Source organism: Hoplias malabaricus, chromosome 2, assembly GCF_029633855.1.
Source record: "Hoplias malabaricus isolate fHopMal1 chromosome 2, fHopMal1.hap1, whole genome shotgun sequence".
Lineage (NCBI taxonomy): Eukaryota > Metazoa > Chordata > Actinopteri > Characiformes > Erythrinidae > Hoplias > Hoplias malabaricus.
In genome coordinates this window covers 34,914,496-34,940,041 of record NC_089801.1, presented here as the reverse complement: position 1 = coordinate 34,940,041, position 25,546 = coordinate 34,914,496, and the positions used below count along the sequence as shown (strand labels likewise).

The window sequence follows — 25,546 nt, the reverse complement described above, 5'->3', positions numbered from 1 at the left end:
AGGCACTTGCACGTGTCACTGTCAGTTGTGAACTGCACATAATGTGTGTTATGAATATTGGAAAGAAGTAAGTGTCTGTGTTAAGTGTGAATATGTTATATATATATATATATATATATATATATATATATATATATATATTTATACTGGAGAAACTGTAGCATATTAATACTTCGTAGTTGCCCTGGCTAATAAGATACAACAAATACGCTGCCAGTCAATAACTATAGCTCAGATGTTGTTTCCTGTAAATTCCAATGATACGCACATAACAAGATTGCAGTGTAGACACCTAAGAGTTCAGACGCAGGAGTTTCTGATCAACAAGAGAGAAAGAAATACCCTTTGAATCCCTTTGAAGTTAAAAGAATAAAATGTCAAAACCTTGCTCAATTAAGTTGTGCAAAATTCAGACTAAAATTAAAAATACAGGAGAAAAGCCAGTAGTCACTCAAATAAATGTTCAGTGTACTCAGGAAAACTAAATATAATTAAATTAAAGTAGAATTCTTTGGCTCTTATTTGGAGAAATATGGGTTACACCTAAGATAAGAAAAAAAACAGGACACCCTCTGTGAAGTACGGAGGTGGTTTCATCACGATATGAGGCTGCTTCTCTGCAAATACTTTACACATGATCAAACACTCCTGAATAGAGGAATGTATTGGCCAATATTCAGACAGAGTTTAATCTCTTCAGGCAAGAAACATAATCTGAAGGAGTTGGATATTTCACACAGGAAACTACCCCAACCATGCAGCCAAAATAATCAAGACTACACAAAAAGATGAAGATACTTGCATGGCTTGGCCAATCTTTTAACTTGAATCTCACTGAGGATGACAAACTGTGCGCCCATCATAACCACTTTCATAACCTTGGGGAATTATAGATGGTTTAGGGACTGGTCCACAAGGGGGAGCTATTATGCTTCACGTTAATGATACCTTGTGTCCTTGTTGCGTTTTCAAATATATGTCTGAATTCTCTGTGCAATGTTCCCTAACCAGAGGTTGTGAAGATGCATTTTTAAAGAATGACTCCAGAGACAGGTTAGTCCCTGTTTATCTAAGAGGATACATGAGGTCCTAACAGATTTGTATCTGTTTGTCCCACCCTCCTCATACTGAGCAATTATTTTTGACTGCTAGTGTATTTGTGGAGACTCAGCATTCAAACGCACACACCCACTCGCCCCCCACCCCATCCCCATCCCCATCCCACCCCACATACACACACACTAAGTAATCTCTTATTCAGACTCTCAGGACATCTGAGTGCAGCTGGTCAGCTGATGCCGCCTTGCTATTGAGGATAATGGTAATGTTCACCAAGTGCTTATGAGATAGAGTACTGCAGTACAGGCAGAGAGTTTGAGGTCTTGCTGTATGGTTGTGTGTGTGTGTGCGTGCGTGCATGCGTGTGTGCGCGTGTGTGTGTGGTGTATGTGTGACTGTCAGTATCTGTGTATGATTCAAGGTTATTGAGTAGAATATAGAGGCACAGCATGGCTGAGGCTTGGATGATGCTTGCCACACACACACACCAACACAAACACACACACACACACACACACTTATATATATACACACACATTCAGTCCTGTGCAAACTCATAGACCACCCATCACTAATGTAATTTCCAGTCTAAATGGCCATTCAGTATAACTTATTTATATTTCCGAAGATATTTCTGAGGAATTTCCGTCTAAGAGCCACTTGAATAAGTGGAAGTGGAAAGTAGAAAAAAATAGTTCTGTTAAATTCATCTTTCTTCGTGAGTATTTAGTGATCTGTACTTAAAAGTGCAATAGGAAACTTGATTTAACTTTCAAACCAGTTAAAGTAAACCGTTATAAATAATATAACATATCAATAATATGCATAAATGTATTTATTTAAGCAACGTTATCATCACAAGAGCATTCTGTGCCTGTGTAAATATGTTTGAAAAACCTCTTCAAATTGGAGTACCTGTATTTTTTTTTTTGTGGTTCAACTGCTTTGCCACTAGAGGTCACCTTGACTAATGCACTAGTGCATTGGTCAGAATTCAAGATATGTGACCTATGGAATTGAGGTAAGTGAACTACAATAACAGACAGGCACTCCAGGAAAATCATGTAGAGCACCTTTAATGGACATTTTGAGTGGAAATGAAATAAATGAACTGTGGTCTCTGACTGTAGCACAGGACCTCATCAAACACAATAAGGCAATCAGATTATGCAAACACTTTGTTCTCTCTCTCTCTCTCTCTCTCTCTCTCTCTCTCTCACTCTCACTCTCTCTCACTCTCTCAATCTCAATTCTTCTACACTCTCACTATCACACTATCAATAACAAGAACATAAAGTGACGGACAAAGCGAGACGGCAAACGGAAAGCTTTTTCCTCGCACGGAGCGCGTTGGGACCTGTGTAAAAATGGCTACAATCAAAAATGAGGCACTTTTTAAAAAAGTCATATATACTTCTCTCAGGAATATTATGTATACTATATATGTATATTTCTATCATTAGACTATGTAACATCTGTATTACAATTTTTTTTCAATTCATATTGGGGGAAAGAAGGAAAAAAGGAACATTGGCTCTTGGTTGGCAGTCAGAGTCGCTGTAGTCCATCCTTATTGGCTGAAGGATGCGTCCATCTCAGTGTTCATTGGGTGAGACAACCAATTGTCTTTTGGCAAATTCTGATTCGATTGTAGCCGATTCTGAAGAAAGTCTTACGGCAAGAGTCTTACGGAGTGAGTGTCCACACACGTAAGACTCGCATACACAGACATACACTCACACACACAAACACACACCCACTGATCTGTGGAGCAGGCATGGGCCCATTTTCGGTTCCTCTTCAGTGAGCAGGAGATCAACACTCTGAAAAGTGGGAGAAAAAAAGAAAATTAGTGTTACCTTGTGAATTGTTGTAATTGAAAAACAGATGGACACAACAATAGCAAGTCGTCACTGATTCAGTGGGCTGAACAGTTAGTGATCTCCTCCAAGCATGTTCAACTGTGCTATGATGTGCGAGTGACATTTTGATGTTCTCCCTGCCGAAAGAAAATCAAGTATCTTTGTATTATGATTTCCCATGTTTATTTTGCTCTTTACTTCATGTACAAATATAACTAATATGCTGCTTGTCCACTGTATCTCCCTCTCTCTCTCTCTCTCTCTCTCTCACACACACACACACACACACACACACACACACACACTTCATGTTATGGCAAACAACATACCAGTAGGATAAGACAGCCTCCATGACTTCACCAGTTTTGTCTACACACGCAGACACAATGGAAGGTGGGGATAAACACACACACACACACACACACACACACATACATACACACCCACATACACATTCTCAAAATGAATCGCATGTATTGACAAAAAACATGCTAAACATTCCACTCCACTAACGCTGTAGTGTAAATCTCCAATCAATTCCGCTTCTGGAGGAAATGATTCAGTGCACGACGTCCCATTTTTCACCACAATTCAATTCAAATTGATTCTGATTCTTTAGGAAACAACTCAGTGAATCACAATCCCACATTTCAGAACAATTTCAATCTCATTTGATTCAGATTATTTAAGAAATGATTCAATGCATCAAGAAATCCCACATTTCACCTCAATATCTCACATACAGAGAGAGAGACACACACAAACAAACAAACATATACACATATACAAACTCATACATTGGTCAACTTTGGGGGCGACCTTCAATTAGTTTATTAACTGTTTGTATGTCTGTGCTATCTATCCTCACACTTTCTGCTTCCTTTATCCATCTCTCCCCATTCTCTCTGTCCGGCTGTGTCTCGATGCACATGCAGGCGTGAACACACACACACACACACAAATACACACATTTATTGAACAGCTCCCCTGGGATAGCCACAGGTCTGTCTGACACTGAGATTTCCTCTAGAGACTCTCTCTCTCTCTCTCTCTCTCTCTCTATGTCTCTCACACACTATCTTTCTTCATTTGTCTGTCTGCCCTTCTCGTTTGTTTCTCTTTATCTCCATCTATTTCTCAATTTCCTCTATGTTTGTTTGGAAGCACCAATCTATTCTATTTCTGTACCTCTATCATCAAAAAAGCGGTAAACAAACTTGCTTGCTCACACACACACACACACACACACACACACACTGCCAGCAAATCAGATCTTATACGTGGTCAAAGGCAAGGAAATAAATACAAAGAAGCCAAGAGCACTCTATTTGAAGACATCACAGTGATTTAAATTAATTAGATTTGATTATTTAAAAAAAAATTCTTTGGATCTAGGGTTTCATCATGATTCCGTTTAATTTGATTCTGTTACTTTGTGAGTGTCCTGAATCATTTCAGCTTTTGATCATGTGAAATCCTCATATATGGACACAGAAAGTACTTGCATGACTTACATATGGAAACAGGACCAACAGCGATGGCTTTTTATGGACTGATTTAAGTCAGGTGAAGCTGGACCTGTAATGAACCTCTTTGGATGTCCTTGGTCGGTCCGAGCTCTCTGGGTGGTTCAGACAGGCAGCTCAAACCTGATGTTTTGGCGAATTTGAGCAGGACAGGTTTTCTGGAGTCTGAATATCAGAAAGTGTCAACACAGTCTGACCTCACAAATCGGATTTGGCCACTTGTAACTTACCCAAGACTCTTGCTCTAAACATCAAATCCAATGTTTTTCACAATGTGAACAAAGCCCAGATCTGATTTGTATGGACTGACTTTAGTTGTTTTCTTTGTCACACTAATGACACAGGCATGAGTATGCTGAGGCTGGGACGGCAGGAATTTCCAGCCCCAAATGACATATGATGAAATCTGATCTGACCATTCAAACTGAGTCACATGTTCACATCAGACATTAATCAGATTTGAACCCTACATATATGGCTTGAAACCAACTGCAAAAACTGACATCATTATGAGAATTTTCCCGTTCACACTGCAGGAAATCTATTCTGCTAAAATCAGATAAGCCAAGGAATTTTAGACACGCCCGGAGTCTAAAAATAAATGAACAAATTTAATTTGGCCAAAGAGAGGCCACAAATTTTACAAAGAAATCTTAGAGAATAATGCTGCAAAACAGAAAACTATCCAGCTCTCATCTCTCCCTCCCTCTCTCTCTCTCTCTCTCTCTCTCTCTCTCTCTCTCTCTCCATAACAGGAAGCTCTCACAAAAGAAAGGATGGACCAAGCTCAAATCTAGAGTGGCTCTTCACCTCCATCTTCCTCCTCATCCTCCCCTTCATCTCTCCTTCTGATCATTCTGCTTGAGCAGCCTTGACCCTTACCACCACACAATGAAAGAGAGAGAGAGAGAAGTGTACCTTTTCTCAGGTATGCTGAAGAGTGAGAGAGAGTGTGTGATGGAGTAGTGTGGGAGGAGATGGTTCAAGTCTGACCGTCTGAAAGAGTCAACAACTGTGTGTGTGTGTGTGTGTGTGAGAGAGAGAGAGAGAAAGAGAGAGAGAGATGGCCAGATGCCAGGTTTAACTCTCGTACAAGGCGCCACACACATTCTTTGGAGCACTGGAGCGAATCCTCTCTACTCACATCCAACAAATCACACACACACACACACACACACACACACACACACTTTAACCAACTAAACACTTGTTGTAAAACTGTTGTAACGTTAAAACACTTAAATAATGATTGACACATCTCTCAGCCAATCTCAATCTCAAATGTTTTTTCCTTCATCCATGTTCATCCGGTGTTGCCCTTTTTTAACATTCTTTTTGCAAAATTGGAAACCTACAGTTACATTCTGATTTGTGTTCAGATTTTAAAGGGCCCCCTTTTCCAAAATTGGAAAGGTTTGGGTCTTAACCCTGCGATTATCTTTGAGGTCGATTTGACCCCATTCAGTGTTTAACTGGGTAAACATAAAATTAACATGATGCAATGTCCTGTACACATGCTGTACGCATTGGTGTTGTTTGAGGTCAATCTGACCCCAGGCCCATTTAACTGTATAAAGAAATGTACAAAGAAATGTCAATATTTTACACACATTTGATTTGGTTGTTTGGGATGATACTGAGGTCACTATGCCATGCAATTCAAAAAACTTTAGGGCCCTAATCTAACATAACCATAACTGATGGTGCACACGGCGTGGGGAAGTGGAAAACATAACTTTGATATTTCCCGTGCAGTGGGGGGTGGGAAAATATGGTTCCTGCGGAGATATTGATAGTTCACACATCATAGGGATGGAGCAAACATACTTATTATGGTTCATCTTCCTACTTGAACAACAGGGTAGACGTAGTGCTGATAATGTCATCAAATGTCAGGCCCCATGTCTCTAAACACGTTTCATGTTTTCTCCCCATGTCATACACTTTGATGACAGAGAAAGGCAGGGCCGATGAGAGCGTGACAAACACACAGCAGTACGGGATGTATAGACAAGTGGATTCAACAGTCACCCTTTCTTTACAATCTAGGCCCCCATGTGACTGTAGATGAATGTCTGGTTGCATTTTGTGGTCACTGTCTTTCCAGACAATACATGCCGACCAAACCGGCCAAATACGGTATCAAAATATGAGCAACATTTGATGAACAGTCCAGTTAGGCCTGGAATATACAGATGCACACTGGTAAATCTCCTGGGAAGCACCTGAACAAAATCATGTAAAAAATGTTTGTGATGAAGAACAGCAATGTTTGCCTTTTCAGACATAAATGAATGAATGAATGATGCCTTTAAAAAACACATCTCCATTTTTCAATTTTAGGGCAATCAATGAGATTTTATGGAGATCTGCCTATTTCTCCATAGTCACATAACAGGTATTCTGGATGTATAAGGGAGGTGCTTGTGGGGGGTGGTATATATTTAAAGGCTCTTTAAGTAGACAACAAACAATGTAGGTGTCAGAAACCCAGGTAACAATTTTAATTATAATAATTTTTTGAGGTTTAAATTGCTGGTGTCAAATTGACCCCAAGCATAAAAAATGTTAGTAAATTTGAAGGCAACAGAAGGGTTAATGGAACATCTGTGACCAGCTTTGGTCAAAATATCACAAGCATCAAACAACACTGACTTTCTTACCATGTCTAAACAGCCCTATTCAATACGTCTAGTTTCAGTGCCTTCCTAATTAAAGTTCTTTCAAATGATAATGAGCTGCTCGCTGTTCACCCTGACCCTGGCGCACAGCAGTGAGAAGCGAGGAGCAAAAGCTCTTATTTTTTTGTCATTTTCACTTGATTCTCTTTCTTCTCCATTCTCATTTTCTATGTTTTTACTCAGCACTTATTTCTCCACACTTGTTTTGTCTGTTTTGCTCAGTTTAACCTCGTCTTTGTGTTCGTTCTCACATATATGCGGGTTCAGCACTGTTATTGGAGAGAATCACATGAGAGGGCAGGACAACTTTGAAGTTCCTGCTATCCATTTAAGAACAAGAACAAATTCAGAATCAGCCATTGTATCCCACATCCTCAAAATTAATTAGATGGCAAAAACTGTTTGGGTTGTTTTAATCATAGTATGTGGGTTGGTAGGAGCTTCCGATCCCCAAATTAAGGTTTGAATGCACTGAACAAGAGATTTTTTTCCATAATATTTAAGTGGAGCTGATTAATAGAATTTATCCAAAATTATTAGGAAAATTCTTCGATTACTTAACAACCTTTACAAGTATAAAATATTTTTCCTTCTACTGTAAACTCTCCATGATGAAGATGGCACCATCCCCCTCTAATTTAATCTCTAACCTTCACAAGGCACTGGATTAGAAATGCCACACTTTGTGTTTCTGTGGGTTTGTTCTCACCCAAATAATTCCACAATCCCACTCACATTTATCCCCATTGTTCTCAGGACTGTTCTGAGACGTTATTCTCCTCGCTCATCCAGAAATGCATAGAAATTCCCCACAAAGAGAGGGATACAAATAAGCGTGAGTGTATGGCTCATTACCAGCAGACAGATCAATTGGCTGTGCCCTCTGTCCACCCACTTAACTTAGCAATAATCTCTCTGCAGACAAGCTGGGCTTTTTCAGGACACCTACACACACACACACCTACACACACACACACACACACACACACACACACACACACACACTTATATCCACAGGCATATTCCTACTCTCAGAAGACATAGGGTACTGGCTGCTTTCATTTACATTTATTAAAGGTACAAACAGTATAAATCAAGCCTTAAAAAGTCTTAAAGGCAACATTCAAGAAAAAAAAGCATAATCTTGGCTAAAATAATTACATATGATACCAAAACAACTCAATAGCAAAGCTGCTTCTCAATATTAGGCACATGGCACATGGCTATTGAGACCATATCCCTTGCACTGTTCATTCCTCCATCACATGTACAGCATATGTCCAGATTTCTAGAAACCTGACACTCACTGTTAGTGAAAGCACACATTTGGACCAAAGCACTACCTAAAGTCAGGTACGTTTTGATCAGGTTCATATTTTTATTGACAGTAATATCATTGATACATTTAAGCAACGATTAAATCAAGGTGTAATCTCACAGTTGCAGAAATGTCAGAATAAGTCAGAAAAGCTTATCGAGCAATTTCCATTAAGAAACTAGTTTACCAAGGCTAGCATAGGCTAGCATGATGTTAGCTTATTAAGGCTAGGATACATATGTTTTTTGACTCAAAAAAACTGTAACCAAGAATTAATATATATTAATTATTTATTTGCACATGGATGATACAGAGGTTCAGGAAGAATCCTGGAACTATTAAGCAGAACATGCAGAGGCCAGACTTGAGAAGCTTGTGTGAAAATACATTTATTTGATTTGATGTTAAATTTGATCTTTTTTTTTTAAGAAGAAAGAAGGCTGCTTTGTTTTTCATTTGAAACAGCATTTTTGAGGGGCATGAGTTCTTTTGCTTGTTTTTTTTATTGAACTTTTGATTGTTCAATGAAAGAATTAAGCATTTATAAAGTTTTGCAGGCAACTAACTATGTGTCATAGTTATTATTTGTAGTATTATGCCTTCATGTCTGTTATTGACAAAAAATAGTACATTGATGATAGTGTATGATATAGTTCCTTTAAATTCCCAAAATTTCCATGGAAAATTTACATTTTGGAATATTTCCCGAGAAAGTTCCCGAGCTAAAGTTCCCATGGAAAGTAATTTATCGGAAATGTTCCACCCCTTTGCAACTCTACTAGTGACTGCTTTATAGGTGGGTAATATATTTATCACTTAATGTGGAAATGCCTCCAAATTTGGTAGTCAGCTAACTGTGTTACCAAAAAATGCTATTAAACTAAACAACTCAAGTTAAATATGAATTTCTGTGGTAATTCAAACAGTGAATAAAAACTTACAGATGAGTTGAACATCATCCATGTGACAGTTGATTTTTTTAACCTCAAACACACCATTCCACATAAAAAAATGCTTAGCTTCTGAATGTAAACAACCATAGAGAACTGAGGTTACCCACAATTGTAGACGTTCCCTTTAATGTGTAAATGCAAAAGATTAGGCTGGATATTTTCTTTTACAAGAGGAAAAGATGAAAAGGTCAGTTCTTAATGTTAAAAAATAAAATAAAAATTTTTTTGTTAAGATTTGTCAATAAGAGTGTGTGAACTCAATGTAATTAAAAAATAAACTAAGGCAGAAAGCACTTATCCTTTAAGTTCATCAAAGTCCTCAAAAAAAAAAAGACTGTCCACTCAGCAGCAATTTGGCATGGCCACTTGGCAGACTTTTGCACTCATACAAAACCAGGCTACTATCCCTTTGAATCAGGAAATACTTTTAGGCCCAGGCTGCAGCTGAGGGTGCCTGCATTTTTCAGCTTTTACATCACAGAAAACTAATCAGAAAGATCCTTCAGATGCAACCAAAAAATGTATATTTTGCCCTAAGAGACACAACCTATGTGTTTGCCCTTCACAGCTTTCAGTTACCCACAGTTCTCAGCAAAAATATGTCACAGAGAGAATTAAACATGAAAATAAGGCCTCCAGGTTTTCATGTCTTGAGTAAGTTTAATGCCCCCAACTTGAAATGAAATCGTCCTGTATTTGGACATTAAAAGTTGCATATTGAACCAAAATGCAACATGCTTTGTTTTGTATTTTTAGAGTTTATTAGGAAGGATGATTTGTTGTCCCTCAGTGGCCTCTGTGTGTTGGTGTCTGTAACCCCACACCATGGGACAGTAGTTCATGTAATCTCTGGTCCTATCTTAGCTGTAGCCTATATTTCAGTATTAATGTTGCGTCAAAATGTCCTAATGAGACAAGTAAAAATGTTCCATAAACATTAAAAAAATATATTGAAAAAATTTAATTGCAATATATTTCTTCTCCTTTAATGATGATTTTTAAAAAACTGATAAAACTTGAAATGTATTTACAAGCCCTTGGTAGCAAAATTATTTGAACAAATGTCAAAGCAATAACAGACACTGGAAAAGGGACAGAGAGGTAAGTGGGAGGAGAGAGAGAGAGAGAAAGAGCGAGCGAGAGCGAGAGAAAGAGAAAGAGAGAGAATGTGAGAGACAACCTCATTGGCATCACTAAGGAAACCAAGCGGACGAGGCTTCCTTTGACGTACGACAAATCAAAAGTCCAAAAATACGCCTCCAGCCTGCTTCTTTTCTGCATCCTCCGCTAAGCCTCATCACTAGTCTTTCAGCGCAAATCTCTGTGAGAACACAACTGAAACACTTCATTGTTACACTTTGAAGGTCAGGGCTGAATCTCAATGTTACATTACTGACAAACACAAGAAAAAAGTTCCACAGCTTATTTAGAAACTGTTTTAGCGTTATTAAAACCTGTGACGATTTTTATAGCTGCAGCTTTTTGGCTTCATTTATTAAACCAAGTCTAGTCATCAGCAGTCATAATATGTCCAATGTCATGGACTGTTAATAACATAACTAGTCCACCTGGCTAATAACTAATTATCCTACAACAAAATCGACAAGCATTAAAAATATCAATATCCATACAACACTGGTGCCTAGTTTGGCCTAATACACCTATCAGTATTGGATTCTGTGTGTTGCTACTCTTTTACATCACTAACGTAACGATAAAAAACCCTGTCCTTTGAGCATTTCTGGGTGTATGCTTGTTTTTACAATGGTATTTCCTTATCTGGCAAATATGCCTTTATCTTTTTCAGCAAGGACTTTAGATGACAAAGTCCTCCTAATGTGGCCAAGCATTCACACAATAAACACGATAAAGCCAGACACCAAGCACCTACATCAGCTTGAGAGAATTAGCTTATGAAGGGAGAGATAAAGGTAAATGCTTTGGCAATAAAATAAACCCAAGCCATCACGAGAACAAGGAGAAAACCCATATGCTTAGAACTTCAGGTTCATTAATTCATATTTGTTACTATTATGTTATGTAAAATTCATGGTATGAATTAAGGATCTAGAAAGAATTTGGAGGATGCTAAGACTAAAGATTAGATTGAATCTGGGGATTCTGTTCGGTCTGAAAAATACTAGACAAGTATGGATATATAGGTAATACATACAACTGTAGATAAGCTTCCAAATTTAAATTTGTGCACACATATTTAGGTTCAGATTTGCATTTACTCCCACCCTCCCTCCCCACACACACAGACACACACACACACACACCTTAATGATTGCGTGATATGAGGTGCACTACTGCTGCAGTATAATGGAGAGCAGTGTTCTCTGGGTTACTGATGGTTGGGCTTGATTACGGCTTCTCTGACCCAAAGCAACCCGAACGTCTAGACAGCTCTGAGATGGGACACCGTCCCCTCCCCTCCCTTCCCTTTTCCCTTCATTTCTCCTCTCCCCCTTGCTTCTTGCTTCTGCCTTTTCTTCTTCTCCTCTCCTCCCTTCTCATAATTACATTCCATATATATATATATATATATATATATATATATATATATATATATATATATATATATATATATATATGTGTGTGTGTGTGTGTGTGTAAGAGAAAACCGCCCGCCATTAGCCATATAGCCATTCTCACAGAGTTTTTTCTGGCATTTCAAAAACAGGAAAGCCCATACATTGAGTACTTAAAGAAGAGATTATGATACATTACCTCAACAACGTTTAACACATTTCTGTTCGAAGCTCCAGTAAAACACTGAGCTGCACAGCGGTGGATGGTGGAGCTACAGCGCTGAACTGGTGCGAGTGTGTGCCAATTCAGCTATCAACTCTCTGACCCTTTAAACACTTAAACACACATTTTAAGGTCCTGAAAAGAGTACTTGTCCAGGGGACCTCTGCTCACCACAGAACGATTCCAAATTTAGTTCATGAATTGGAATATTATCTTAACTTACGACACCACCTCATGTTCTCTCTGTGAAATATAGCTGAATTAACAGCTCCTACTTGCGCATACGTGTTTCAACATTAGGTGTCAGTCAGTCAGTAAGTGCATATGCCTCTTTTAGGCCGCCTGGCAGGCGGTACGGAAATAACTAAACCAAGAGATATTAAAGATAACGTTTGAAGTGAAGATAAATTATGCATATATAATATTAATAATTGATGTATTCATTGAATACATGTTTTAAAATGTTTACATTGCCGTAAGGATTTGAGTGCTGTGGAGCTGTGGAGCTTTACACACCTCCAGCCCACTCTTGGCACTGAGCATGGTGACCTTAATGGCCACTCCAGACTAGACTGAAAACACCACTGAGGTGACAGAAATTCAGGGAAAGCCATAAAGTGTTTCTAGTGGTCTTCCTAAACTAAGCCACAAACCTTTTAATATATACATTCCTTTACTGCACTTCGTCTTTGTATCTGTCCTCCTGTCTACAGGCTGGTTTTCTACTACTACTCTCCTCCTTTCCTCCCTCATTGTCTTTCCTGTCCATACATTCCATCCTCTCTTTTTTCCCCATCAGTCTATGCTTTATTCCCTCTTACAACTGAATTATGGCTCAGCAATAGAGCAGCCTACATTTTCGCGGCTCTGCTGTCTCATAACTCAGCGCTTATGTCAGCAGTGTTGTTGTATAGAAATGACATCATGAACCACTTAGAATTCACTGCGCTCCGCTTAGAGAATCAGGTGAATGCATTACGGCAGATCAAAGCAGTTTCTCACAGCACTGTGCTTAGCCCAAGGCTAACCTTAACCTTAACCACAAGCTAAAGTTGTGTCTGTAGTACATTTGAATGGTAAATGCTTTAAATTAGTGTACATAATTTTAAAGTAAGAAAATATATTTTTAGGCAAGGTTCATACGTCTATTGTTAATGCTGCCGGGTATTTTCACTTACACAAGACCAGGACCCTATTTCTTTGGATGATGGGAGACATTAAAGTCAAAACGTAAGTGTCTCAAATGTAAAGAACAGTGCCAGTGGTAGAAATGGGCAAAAATTAGTTTGTAGCATTTGGCTGAACAAATAAAAAATGTTTTTGGTTGCTCTGGCACTCATGGCTTCACCACCAAAAAATGTAGTACTCAAAAAACATTTTGGCAAAAATATATTATCAACAAATTAAATAAGCATGATAAATATGTAAGGGATGTATCTTATAGGCTAACATGCTATTCCAGTCAAATTCATTCATTCATTATCTGTAACCGCTTATCCAATTCAGGGTTGCGGTGGGTCCAGAGCCTACCTGGAATCATTGGGCACAAGGCAGGAATACACCCTGGAGGGGGCGCCAGTCCTTCACAGGGCAACACAGACACACACACACATTCACTCACACACATTCACACCTACGGACACTTTTGAGTCGCCAATCCACCTACCAACATGTGTTCCTGGACTGTGGGAGGAAACCGTAGCACCCGGAGGAAACACACGCACACACGGGGAGAACACACCAACTCCTCACAGACAGTCACCTGGAGCAGGAATCGAACCCACAACCTCCAGTTCCCTGAAGCTGTGAGACTGCGCAGGTAGAGAGAGTATGTCTCTTGAATGACACTTAATATCTGTGTATGTTATAGCTGAGAAAATGCCGTAAATAGCCAAATATTCACCAGTAGTAGCATTATGCTAAAGTGGTAAAAATGACAACTGCAGAGAAAAAAAAAACACAAATTATGGCAGTGATTAAAACTATACATTTAAACGTTTATGAGAAGCATGACCATGAACAAGACAATAGGATCACAGAAAAGGTGTCAAAAGATCATTTTTAAAGCTAATGCGATTACCACAGGAGGAGAAACGCTCCCAGAGTCAGTGAGGCAGAAGGAATTCTTATTGAAATTAGGCTCAAGTGTTTCCGCCTCAGGTGAAACCAAAAACAAGTGGCAATAAAGCTGACTAGATTTGAGCCTCGTAGACCTATTCAGGAGCATCATAATTATTTATACTCTTGATTGTTTGTGTGTGTTATGATTATAGCCAATTCAGTTTGGAATGCTTAAGAACTCTGGGATTGTGTGTTTACATAGTTGGAGTTTGGCTGGCAACAGTGCGCGACTTTGTGGTGCCATCAAACAAAGCCCATGTACACATAGTAGGTGGAATGCTAACTGTTAGCAAGAGTGTCTGTATACTGCAACTCTTACATGAGGTCCACAGTTCAGGGGCAAAAACAGTCTGGTATAGCTTAGAACAGTCATTCTCAAACTTGTATATTCAGAGACCCCCCAATTAAAAACTATTCTACTATGTTAACAAGCAAATAACAGGCAATCATATTAACTTAAAGGTAACCGGAGCACTTCTTCATTCCATTGAGGTATGGAGGTATCAGGAATTTCAATGACTGCATCAGCTCTTAAACAGCTCTTACACTGACACCTAGAAACATGAATGTATCACATGCTGTACTAAGCTTATTTTAAACATGGCTGCCAATATCCGGGGGTTTGGGGGGGTGGGTTGGGGGGGTGCACTGGATCATTCAGAGAATGCAGACCAGTTTAATGCTCCATCTTACGTGAATAACACTTCAATTTTTTAAGATATTCAACATTCATTTTCATATATATTGTTTGGTACACATTTGTGAATGATGACCTATAGTGGTAAGGCACAGTGCAAGGCAGCCAATCAGAACAGGGTTCATTTGGCACAGCCTGTTTAAGTCAAAGGAATGAAAAAAAATGTCAGATAAGGGTTAAAATCAATTATAGCAAATCAAACCATACTCAGGTCTTAAATTGGCCTCAAAAGGGTCAAATAAAGCATCATGAAAACATGAGACAAAGATGGAAGAAAGAAAGAAAAAAAGAAAGAAAGAAAGAAAGAAAGAAAGAAAAAGAAGGAAAGAAAGATTAAACTACAAAGGTACAAGGCATAAACACAGGGAGAGGGGGGTGAGAAAGGCAAGAGAGTATGAAAAAAGAGAGTCTAAAAGAGACTGTGTGTGTGTGTGTGTGAGAGAGAGAGAGAGAGAGAGAAAGAGAGAGAGAGAGAGAGAGAGAGAGAGTGAGAGAGAGAGAGAGAGAGAGAGAGAGAGAGAGAGAGAGAGAGAGAGAGAAAGAACACTAAAGCAATAATCAGGCCCATTTTCAGCAGGAGTGAGCCTAAATGGCCATAATTATCCACAATCACTGTGTGTGTTAAATATATGCGTGCAGCTATAAGTCTCCACAGAGGAATCCCTCAGTAGCACAGAAAACCGCTCAGCTACAGCCTCGCTCACTCACACACACACAACATCTTCACAGCTTCAGCTGCTTTCACGCCCACTCCCAGACATTATATTGCACACTCAAACACACACACACACACACATGCATGCACACACAAACAGACGTACTCAAAACCCACACACTCTTACACTCACTTAATTATCTGTAATCACAGAGCGCAAGTCAAATAAGACAGTATATAACCACGCAGAGGAATCCCTTACAAATACACAGCCGTGTTGAGTCCATCCTCATCCACATGCTGTGGTCAGCTCTGCTCTATGGGAGCTGTCAGGCCTCTGCTTTTCACACATATCCACCCCCTGCATTACTGAGAGAGCACACACATATACAGAGACAGCAGTCCTCACTCATAACCAGGCCATTTACTACTACTGCACTGTGAGGAGGATGAGAAAAACACACAAATTCACTTCATCAAACCCACTAGCCTCTGAACAGATTTACTAATCATTCCATTTATACGTCTAGGTCTATAAATTCCAGATATACGTAAATTATATTAAACACCTTGTATGCTGCCTCTTTCATGATTAATACATCTTTATATATGAAAGCTAAGCTGCAAAATCAATGTACTATTTTTACAAGGCCAAGAAAATCAGTAAGAGCATTTACACCTACAGTGCATAAACACCTAGTAGTTTAGCTCTGTCTACTAATGCTGAAGCTATAAAGAATGTTTGTTACTGGCTGTACAGCTTGTACTGGTTTCTGAACAAAGGCCAATACAACAGGAAATCAAATACAGTCTTAAGGAAAAAGGATGCTGGAAAATGATAATGTAAAAATGTATTAGAACTGTTTTTGTTACTCAAATACACACACACACACACACACACACACACACACACACACACACACACACTTGTCTTGAAGGATGCTGGCTTGCTGTGGCTTGAATGACAACTTCAATTGAGATTCTATAAGTAGCTTTATTATATATATATATATATATATATATATATATATATATATATATATATATATATATATATATATATATATATATATATCAACTTCACAATTATGCCTGTGGCTCAATAGACCAATGCCAGATAGACATATTTACACACACCTGAGAGAACATGCAGTTTATAAAAGCAGATGACACTGGTAAGAGTGTAAAATCAGTCCTCTCTTCATTTCAGACAGACAATAACTGATCAGAGTGTCTCCATGATGAAACCCATCTAGAGCATTGCTAAAAACCAGTGCAGGCATCAGAAACATTTGATATGATCCACCACCAACAACACAAAAATTACTAACCTTTGGTGTCCTTCCTGCTGTTCTGGTGGACTCGAAGCTCCTCTGACTTGAAGAAATCAATGCTGGCATAGGTGTTGATGCTGGAGTTTGTGTTTCCCCCCACTGCTGGTCCAGTCAACCCCATAGCTGACCCTCCTCCCAGGACAGAGAAGTGTGCGGCAGAAGATCCATCCAGACTGATCTGAGGGCTCTCCTTACTGGCCAAGTCAAGATCAATATAGTTTAGGCCTTGCTCCAAAGTCGAGGATGCTGCCTGGACCGTGGGTACAGCTGCCACCCCAGGCCCAGCACACTGTGCAGCCGTCGGCTGTCCAGTAGCCCACAGGGGCCCGTCAAGGCCGTGTCGCCGAGGTGCACTGGCTGGTGGGGGTTCAGGGAAAATGGAGGAGGAAGAAGAGGGAGCGAGAGGAATGGGAGGAGGTGCTTTGAAAGTGTCCGAGCGGTGCCTTCGTCGTGCAGAAGATTCTGCCCTGACGAGTCGGGCACCTTGATCGGTCTTGGCAAAAGCCTTGGGTGAGGGAAACTCCATGCTTTGTTCCCGCTCCATAGAGGAAGCCTCAGCTGTTTGGTTAGGTTTAGGGCAATGTGGGGCACCTTCTGCTTTAGCCAATCCAAATGCCATTTCTGTGTAGTCTGTGAAAGAAGCAGACGCCTTGTCTCCAGATGTCCCTGTGATCTTACCACTCTTTCTGTGCCCAATTTCTGCTTCCTGTCCCACCTGAGGTGCTCTAGTGAGCTTCTCTCTGGCCTTTGGGGCTATTGCTGGGATGGGGTTGAAGGAAGAAAGGGGCGTGCAAGACAGTGGAGATGGTGAGTTGCCTAAATCCATGTTAACATACTCAGAGGATGTGGAGATGGTGGTGGAGAGGGGTGCTGAAAAGCTGCGTGGTAGATTGGTACTGCCAACTTGGCATGGAGGTGGTCTGTATAAGGCCTTCTGACCTGCAGAGCACCCCTGATCTACTGCTGTTACCCCTCTGTTGCAACTTCCCTGTTCACCCTGATAAACAATGCTAACATATTCACCCGAGCTCTGGGGTATTGTAGGTTGCAAAGTCTCCCTGACTCTCGGCAGGGTGTTGGCTTTAGATATGTCCACAAAGAGGCTAAAGGGCCTGCCTTTCCGTTGCTGTGGATGACCCTGTTTCTGGACACCTGGCCCTCGCCTCTGCTGGTGATAGTAATGAGCTGAGTCTTTGGGGTGAGCGCCCCCTACCCTGTGTCCTGTGCTTGACCTGATGGTCTTCCCTACTATGCCAGCAGGTAAGGATAGTGGTTTGTCCTCCAAGCTCTCAGTGCTGGCTGAACTAGACGAGAAAGAAGAGGAGGACAGGGAAAGGTGGCCACCTCCATTTGGGCCAACGGAGGTGTCACCTTCACTAGGGTAGCCACCATGCCTACCTCTCCCTCCCGCACCACTGTTGTTCCTACAAACCCCTCCAGGCCTCCTGCCCTCACCCAGATCATCCTCAAAACGTGTAGAGAGTGTGGTATGTTTGTAGGAGCGTGGAAGCGAGAAGTAAGAGTAGACGGTCTTAGGCTGCAATGCATGTTGTTCTGGATGTGAAGGGGGTGTGCTGCAGGCTGACCTGGCACTAATGGGTGACATGTTCATGTAGTCGCTTCCTGCTCGACTCTCCATGCTGCTTCTGCTCCCCCACAAGCACCCACTCATACCATGGAGGTCTGGTGAACAGCTGCTATTTGGGGACATGACCATGTAGCCCTCAGAGGCAGGTAGGCGAATGTGCTGTGGTGGTGAAACGCTGTTGTTTGGGGTCATAGCCATATATTCATCCCCTCCCTTTGCCTCTGCCTCAGACACAGAAAGAGAAAGACTTGCAGGAGTAGTTGTAACGCCTGGCAACATGGACATGTAGCCGCTCTCAATCGATGCATCCTCCGGGATGTCTTTTGTGTTGACACCTTTATCTGCTGAATTTTCTAGCTGCCCACTCGAAGTTGTCACTGAGCTTCCTGAGCCTCGTCGAGAAGTGAATGACTCCCTGCTGGCACTGCGAGACATCACGGCGTAGTCTTCATCTTCCTCCTCTTCCTCTTCCCTGCGGCGAGGCACTATGCGTTCCTGTGCAGAGGACGGTGGAAGGGAGGCCCTCTTGCTAAGCAACCTGCGTTCAGTCTCACACTCTCTGCTGGATGAACGACGAAGAACCCTGCGACCATGTGCTCGCTTGTGGGAGCTATGCCGGTGTCCCACTAACACGCAGCCGGTAGAGGCATCCACTAAACCAGCAGGGAGACCTGAAGCTAAAAGGGAGTGTTCACCAGGGCTGGAGCCATACTCGTCAGAGGAGCCGTAGTCACTGGGTGAACCTGACATTGATACCCTCTGAGGGATCCGAGCATAGGTGCAGATGGGCACAGTTCCCATTGGAGCTACACCCAGTCCACATTCTGAGCCATGGCCAGAGCTGGAGGAGAGACTGGGAGCTGGTGAAGGTGCTGGGTTGGGAGTGTATCGTGCCAAACTGAGCGTGATTTTGGCCGGAGTAGGTGCTCGAGTGGGTTTGGGTCGCAAGGTAGGGGTAGTCGAGCAAGAGGAGCCATTAAGGCTTGGACTAGTGCTGAAAGCAGTTATTCTGCCACTGCTCTCTTCTGTCCGTGCCCCAATACTGGCTGTCCGGGACCTGGAGAAGCCGTGCCTTAGGGTGGGGGATGTGTTGGTGCTGTGAGGCACTCCAGGAGTCTCTGTCCTTGCTCGCCGAGAGAAACCCACCTGGGAAGGTGGCAGATTTGGATGGTGACGTCTGGATGGTACGCTGATAGGGTTTGAAGCAGTGCCACCTCCGCAGGATGCACCCACTGCTTGGGTCTTGCTTCGCTGCCGAAATTCTTCACTCAAGGCTTTCATGGCCTCTAGCAGAGTCTCATGCATATTCTGCGCTACTACAGAATCCTCCACCTGCATCCAAAACTCACCAGGTCCTGTCATGGCTGAGCGGCCCACCTCAATGAAGAAAAAGTTCTCGGAATGGCCACAGCGCCGCACGTTCATCAGTTGGAGCACAACAGCAGCTACGTCTGAGTTGAGCTTTACAAAATTCACTGTCTTATCAGTAAGGCAGAGCCGGTAGATGCCAATCAGGTTCCTTGCCTGGCCTAGGCCCTTGGGCCAAAGCTTCACCTGCCAAACCTCCTTAAAAGCAGGGCCCGGGGACAGCAATCCACACTCTCCTCCACTGCCATAGTCATCAGGTGTCTTACCTACAGTGACAACAAAGAGATGACTGAGTCTACTGAAACGCATTGAAAGGTTACAGTGTGTGTTTATAGAAATGACAGAAAATGTTATAAGAATGTGCTTTAGTCATTTTTCCTGCAATGAATAGAAGTACTTTACAGACACTATGGCAAATTCCATACAAACCAGAGTGTTTCTGCAATTGACTTAAATCACAGCTCAGCGATAAGGCAAAACTTACACTGTACTTATTCTCAGTTTCTAAATAAACTATATGTGTTGCTGTATTTCACGATATAGTGCCATTTTTGATTATATTTAACATTTTAGACACATCTGCGATCTAATGAAACAGGCTTCAATTTCCATGTTTACGTTTTTCTGAATCTGTGGATTATAATTACAACCTGAGAGGCATACGCTGCATGACTTAAATCGTTTGATCTTTAGTTTTGATGTGGATAAAAAAAAAGAAAAAAATTTTTTTTTCAGTATTAAAAATCAATTTATAGGTCATTTCTTTTTTAAGAGTTTTAAACTTAATATCACTGCAATAGAAAGATTTCTATGCATATTATTAGAAACGTGTTTCGCATCATAAGGCATACTGTTGTCATAAACGTGATTAACACAAGGGGCCCCATTTCAATTTAACCGTAATGGGCACATTAAACATAAAACAGAATGTGCGTATTCTAGAATGCCCCTCCCCCCCTTCGCCCAAACCCCCTCAGTAACAGACTGGGCCTATTAACATGTGCAGAAGTGTTTTCTCTGTAGAAGCTTTGTAAATAATAAGGAAAACATGACATTTTACCAGGGGGTGTCCGGACCATGCACATTAATTCATTCGAATTAATTTCCCATTTCTATTCGTATCGAAACGACCCTGTGTGTATTTATGTGGTTGTTACACTGTACTGCGGTTTTGAATGTGAGACTGCGCAGAGTCAGCACTGTGATAAGGGCGTTTACGGACACCCACACACACACACACACACACTCAGCGCGAGGTCTCGACTATGCTAACAAGGACAGTCGAGAATATAGCGGTTATTTCTCTACGCTAAAATCTGACGCGCTCTCTCAGTTCCGGAGACGGGGTGGCGGGGCGCGAGACAGCAGAGACGCAAGTACGCGCTGCACGGAGTCGGAGGAAATGAAAACACGCTGCGGACGCCCTCCCCGCCAGCAGCGCTTGAGCTGAAATGTAGGTTACGCGCACGAGGCGCTCGCTCCAGTGTTCTGAGGATAAAAAACAATAACAGACTGCGCGCGCTGCTGCAGACTCTACTGCACAATGCGCCACCTTCTCACTAAACAACATTATAATACACTATAATATGCTACATTTATCTACACTGTAATACACTATACAACAGTATACTACACGAAGATACACTATAGTACTACACAACTCTATTCTACAATATAATACACTACACTACAATATATTACACCATAATACACTATACTACACTACAATAAACTACACTACAGTATACTACACAACTCTATATTACAATATAATACACTACACTACAATATATTACACTACACTACACTTCAATACGCTACACACAACACTGCACTATACTACACTTCAATACACTACACACAACACTGCACTATACTACACTTTAACACGCTACACACAACATTGCACTATACTACACTTTAATACACTACAAACAACACTGCACTACACTACACTTCAATACACTACAAACAACACTGCACTATACTACACTTCAATACACTACACACAACACTGCACTATACTACACTTCAATACACTACACACAACACTGCACTATACTACACTTCAATACACTACACACAACACTGCACTATACTACACTTCAATACACTACACACAACACTGCACTATACTACACTTCAATACACTACACACAACACTGCACTATACTACACTTCAATACACTACACACAACACTGCACTATGCCACACTATAATACACTACACATAAAACTGCACTATACTACACTTTAATACACTACACACAACACTGCACTATAATACAATTTAATATGCTACACACTGCACTGCACTATGCCACTTAATAATACACTATACACAACACTGCACTATACTACACTTCAATACACTACACACAACTGCATTATACTACATTATACAATACACTATAATTGAATAGAATACACAACACTGCACTGTGTTACAACATACCTTACTCTAGTACACTATATTACACTATAATAAAGTACAATTTACTCTATTGCTCTATAACACACCATAATACACTAGTACAAAACACTTCATACACTACACTGAACTACACTAAACTACAATATAATATACAGTACAGTTTATTATTTTATTAGATGATGCCATAATATATTATAATACATTATATTACACTATGCTGTAATATACAACATAACAAAACATCATATTACACAATTATATATTAATTACTATAATGTCACACTAACAAATGCTGCCAAATGCTTTATTTTTCTGCACCATACTACACAGTACACTACCACTCCACTCTACACAGATACAGTTTTCATTGCACACAAGGTAGCATACATTTCCCTTAACACTTTTTGCACAGGCATCAAAAACACAATCAGAAATCTGACCCAGTGCAGCACGGCAGCTGCGATCTTTATTTAATGCATATTTTCACAAGTGACCTTTTCAAAATGTAAGAGCATAGAACTGGTTGAATTCAGCTGCAAAATGCATTGCAATACATCTCTAAGGAAGATGTAACAAGCTAAGGAACATGAGATGGGTGATATGGAAAAAAAATCATCAGCATGTGAATCAATATTAGAAACATGCACTCTGGTGAAACATGAAGTTTGATGTTAAGTTACATATGTTAGTAACTTTAATGAAGACAGCAATTAGATCAATGTTATATATTAAAGCCTAATATTCTGTGGAATAAATGCAGTTTTGTGTGTGTGTGTGTGTGTGTACAGATGTATTTTCTTTATATTAAAGGCAAGGGTGAATGTTTTTTAAGCTCTGACTGGGTAATGCAGTTATTCTTAAAGAGTTTTTCTTATTATCAGTATTAGTCTTTAGAACCAAAAATACATGGACAATGCATGACATTTTACAACTAGCATAGAACCACATATAGCAGGAAGGTCATGGCTAACAACTACTACAGGAAATGTAGGGAAAATGACATTGGGCTTCACTGAAACATGACAACAAACAAAATGTTTTAATTATCTTTCAACTGTTCCGTTACAGGGGCTAATGCAGCATAAGGGTTCTTAGTGGTGTTCCTGCCTAAGCTGTGACTCAAATACTGTTCTGCCATGTTGGGGGACAATGATGTTAGCCACAGTGTAACACCAATGCTATTTACCTACACTATATCATTGGTTCACACTTCTATCAATCTTGCTGTGAATATCCCTGAGTTCAGTCTGGTTTTGTTTGGATGATTTGGGTGTTCAGTGTACCCCGAGAGGTACATTAGCACCTGTCCCTCATTTCTGAGGAACTGATTGACCCATTTTCCTGAGGATGTCCCAAAAAGGGACATTCCCAAAACTTTGGTAAATGTTTTGAAAATGAGGAGCTAGTTGTCTCCAACTACCCAGGTAACACACCCTTGTATGGCCTTAATGTCTAGCCAGGCTGGAAAACAGCAAGTTCTATCCATATGATACATGTTGGCCTCACATATAATTGACCTCTAGGGTCATTGGGACCAGGATGGGTTTAACATAGGGTCAACCGGGGTAACCCACCTGAAAACCGACGCATGTGAACCCATTATAAAAATAGTGATTATAGCCCACTTGGATCCCACGAATACCACACCTCCCAAGTCCATCTTCTCCTTGAACCCAGCTAGCCTATGTTCCACCCATGTGGGCCCCACTAAGGTGTGCTGGCTGGGTACCGTTAATGGAGTAAAACGCTTAGCATGTGTTGTCTGGGTGGGGGGGCGTTCCTCGGAGCGCCGTTCCCCGTTTATTTGTGTTCATGTGGCCCTTACTTCTGTGCTGGAGCTCAAGCATGGCCTGGTACCACTCGTGCTGTGCCTGCTCGGTGTCGGCGGCGACGGCGAAGCTCTCCGCGCGCGTATACAGCACGATCATGTGCTTGTTCTTCGAGTCCGCGCGCTTGTTGATGTTGAAGCACGCGTCCAGGCGCACGGCCTTCTTGGGCACTGGCGACTTGCTGCGGAATTTCTTCTCGTTCTCGTAGTACTCGAGGCGCGCGGGGCCGCGCTCCGAGGCCGCGCGCAGCACGAAGAAGCGCCGGTGCATGGACTTCTGCTTGCGCAGGTAGCCGCACTTGCGCACGTCCTCGTCGCTCTGCGGCTCCGGTCCCGCCACTGCAGCCGCCGCGTGCGTCTCCATCGCTGTTTTGGCGCGGGTTCGTGTTGTTTTTCTGCCTCCGCACTCTCTCTTTTTCTCTCCTCGGCTCTAGAAACAGAAATCCACGTTCACGCGGTGCACTGCATCTCTACACCTCTCCCCTCTCGCCCCACCGTGCTGCGTCCGCGTGCAAACAAGCCCCACTTCTTCTCCATCGCGCACGGTTGTCTGCGCTTTTTCGCCCCCTTGCCCTGTTTTTGTTTTGTCTCGTCTCCCCCGCGCTAGAAGACCACGTTCACGCGGTGCATCGCATCTTCCCTCCTCGTGCATTCGCATGCAATCCCTCCCTCCTTTACAAACACTATCAACACCAACGCCCCCCCCCCTCACCACCACCACCTCAATGATGTCTTTTTTTTTGTGCTATCGCACCGTCCCGAGAATGCAATGCACTCGTTATTGCACGACCCTGCAAAACATCCCTCCGCCGTGCATGTAACAGAACTCAGTCAGTGCCACCGTACATGTATGTGTGTGTGTGTGTGTGTGTGTGTGGGTGTGTGTAAATGTGTGGAGGCTGGGGGGCTGTAATGGTGGTCGTTCACCGCTTGCTTGCTTCCCCACTGATTGCAAATACGCCCCGCGCGCGCTCCCGTGCAAAAGACTAAAATCACCCCATGCAATAGATGCTGCTCGCGCCTGTATCTTCCTCCCATATGAATCTTATTATATCCCCGTTATATCCGCGACCCTGCTGCTGGTGTTTGACTTCAGCACTAGGAAAGCGCGTGCACTCGCAAAGGCTGTTTTTTTTTTTTCATATTTTTTTTCGGTTCAATTTTTTAATTATTAAATGCGGAATCCCCCCTTTTCCATGGTCACCGCCAGGTCTGTGTGTCTTCCGAACGCAGAGCCTTTAAAATTATAAGAATGGAATTTAACGGCTGTGGCGACACCTGCTGGTGGGCGTTTGCTTCAGACCCTAAAACAACACACTACAGGCTGTGCTTCTGACTGAATCCCAGTAGGAGCTGACTTAAAAT

General features: G+C 41.6%; 1 protein-coding gene across 1 annotated transcript; it reads right to left on the bottom strand.

Annotated features, from left to right (window-relative positions):
- Positions 1-1,965: 1,965 nt before the first annotated feature.
- Positions 1,966-24,572, bottom strand: si:ch211-284e13.4 (insulin receptor substrate 1-B). Its single transcript, XM_066658780.1, has 3 exons — positions 24,179-24,572; positions 16,961-20,185; positions 1,966-2,882 (listed from the first exon to the last, which is right to left on the bottom strand). Exons 1-3 carry the CDS (start codon positions 24,543-24,545, stop codon positions 2,875-2,877), a joined length of 3,600 nt encoding a protein of 1,199 aa, XP_066514877.1. The 5' UTR covers positions 24,546-24,572; the 3' UTR covers positions 1,966-2,874.
- Between the last annotated feature and the right edge of the window lie 974 nt (positions 24,573-25,546).

Bases quoted from the DNA above. Each gene is read 5' to 3' on its own strand.
- si:ch211-284e13.4 (XM_066658780.1), bottom strand. From the start codon at position 24,545: ATGGAGACGCACGCGGCGGCTGCAGTGGCGGGACCGGAGCCGCAGAGC. The intron at 20,186-24,178 runs GTAAGGGCCACA...TTGTCACTGTAG, and splicing joins GCTTGAGCTCCAGCACAGAA to GTAAGACACCTGATGACTAT.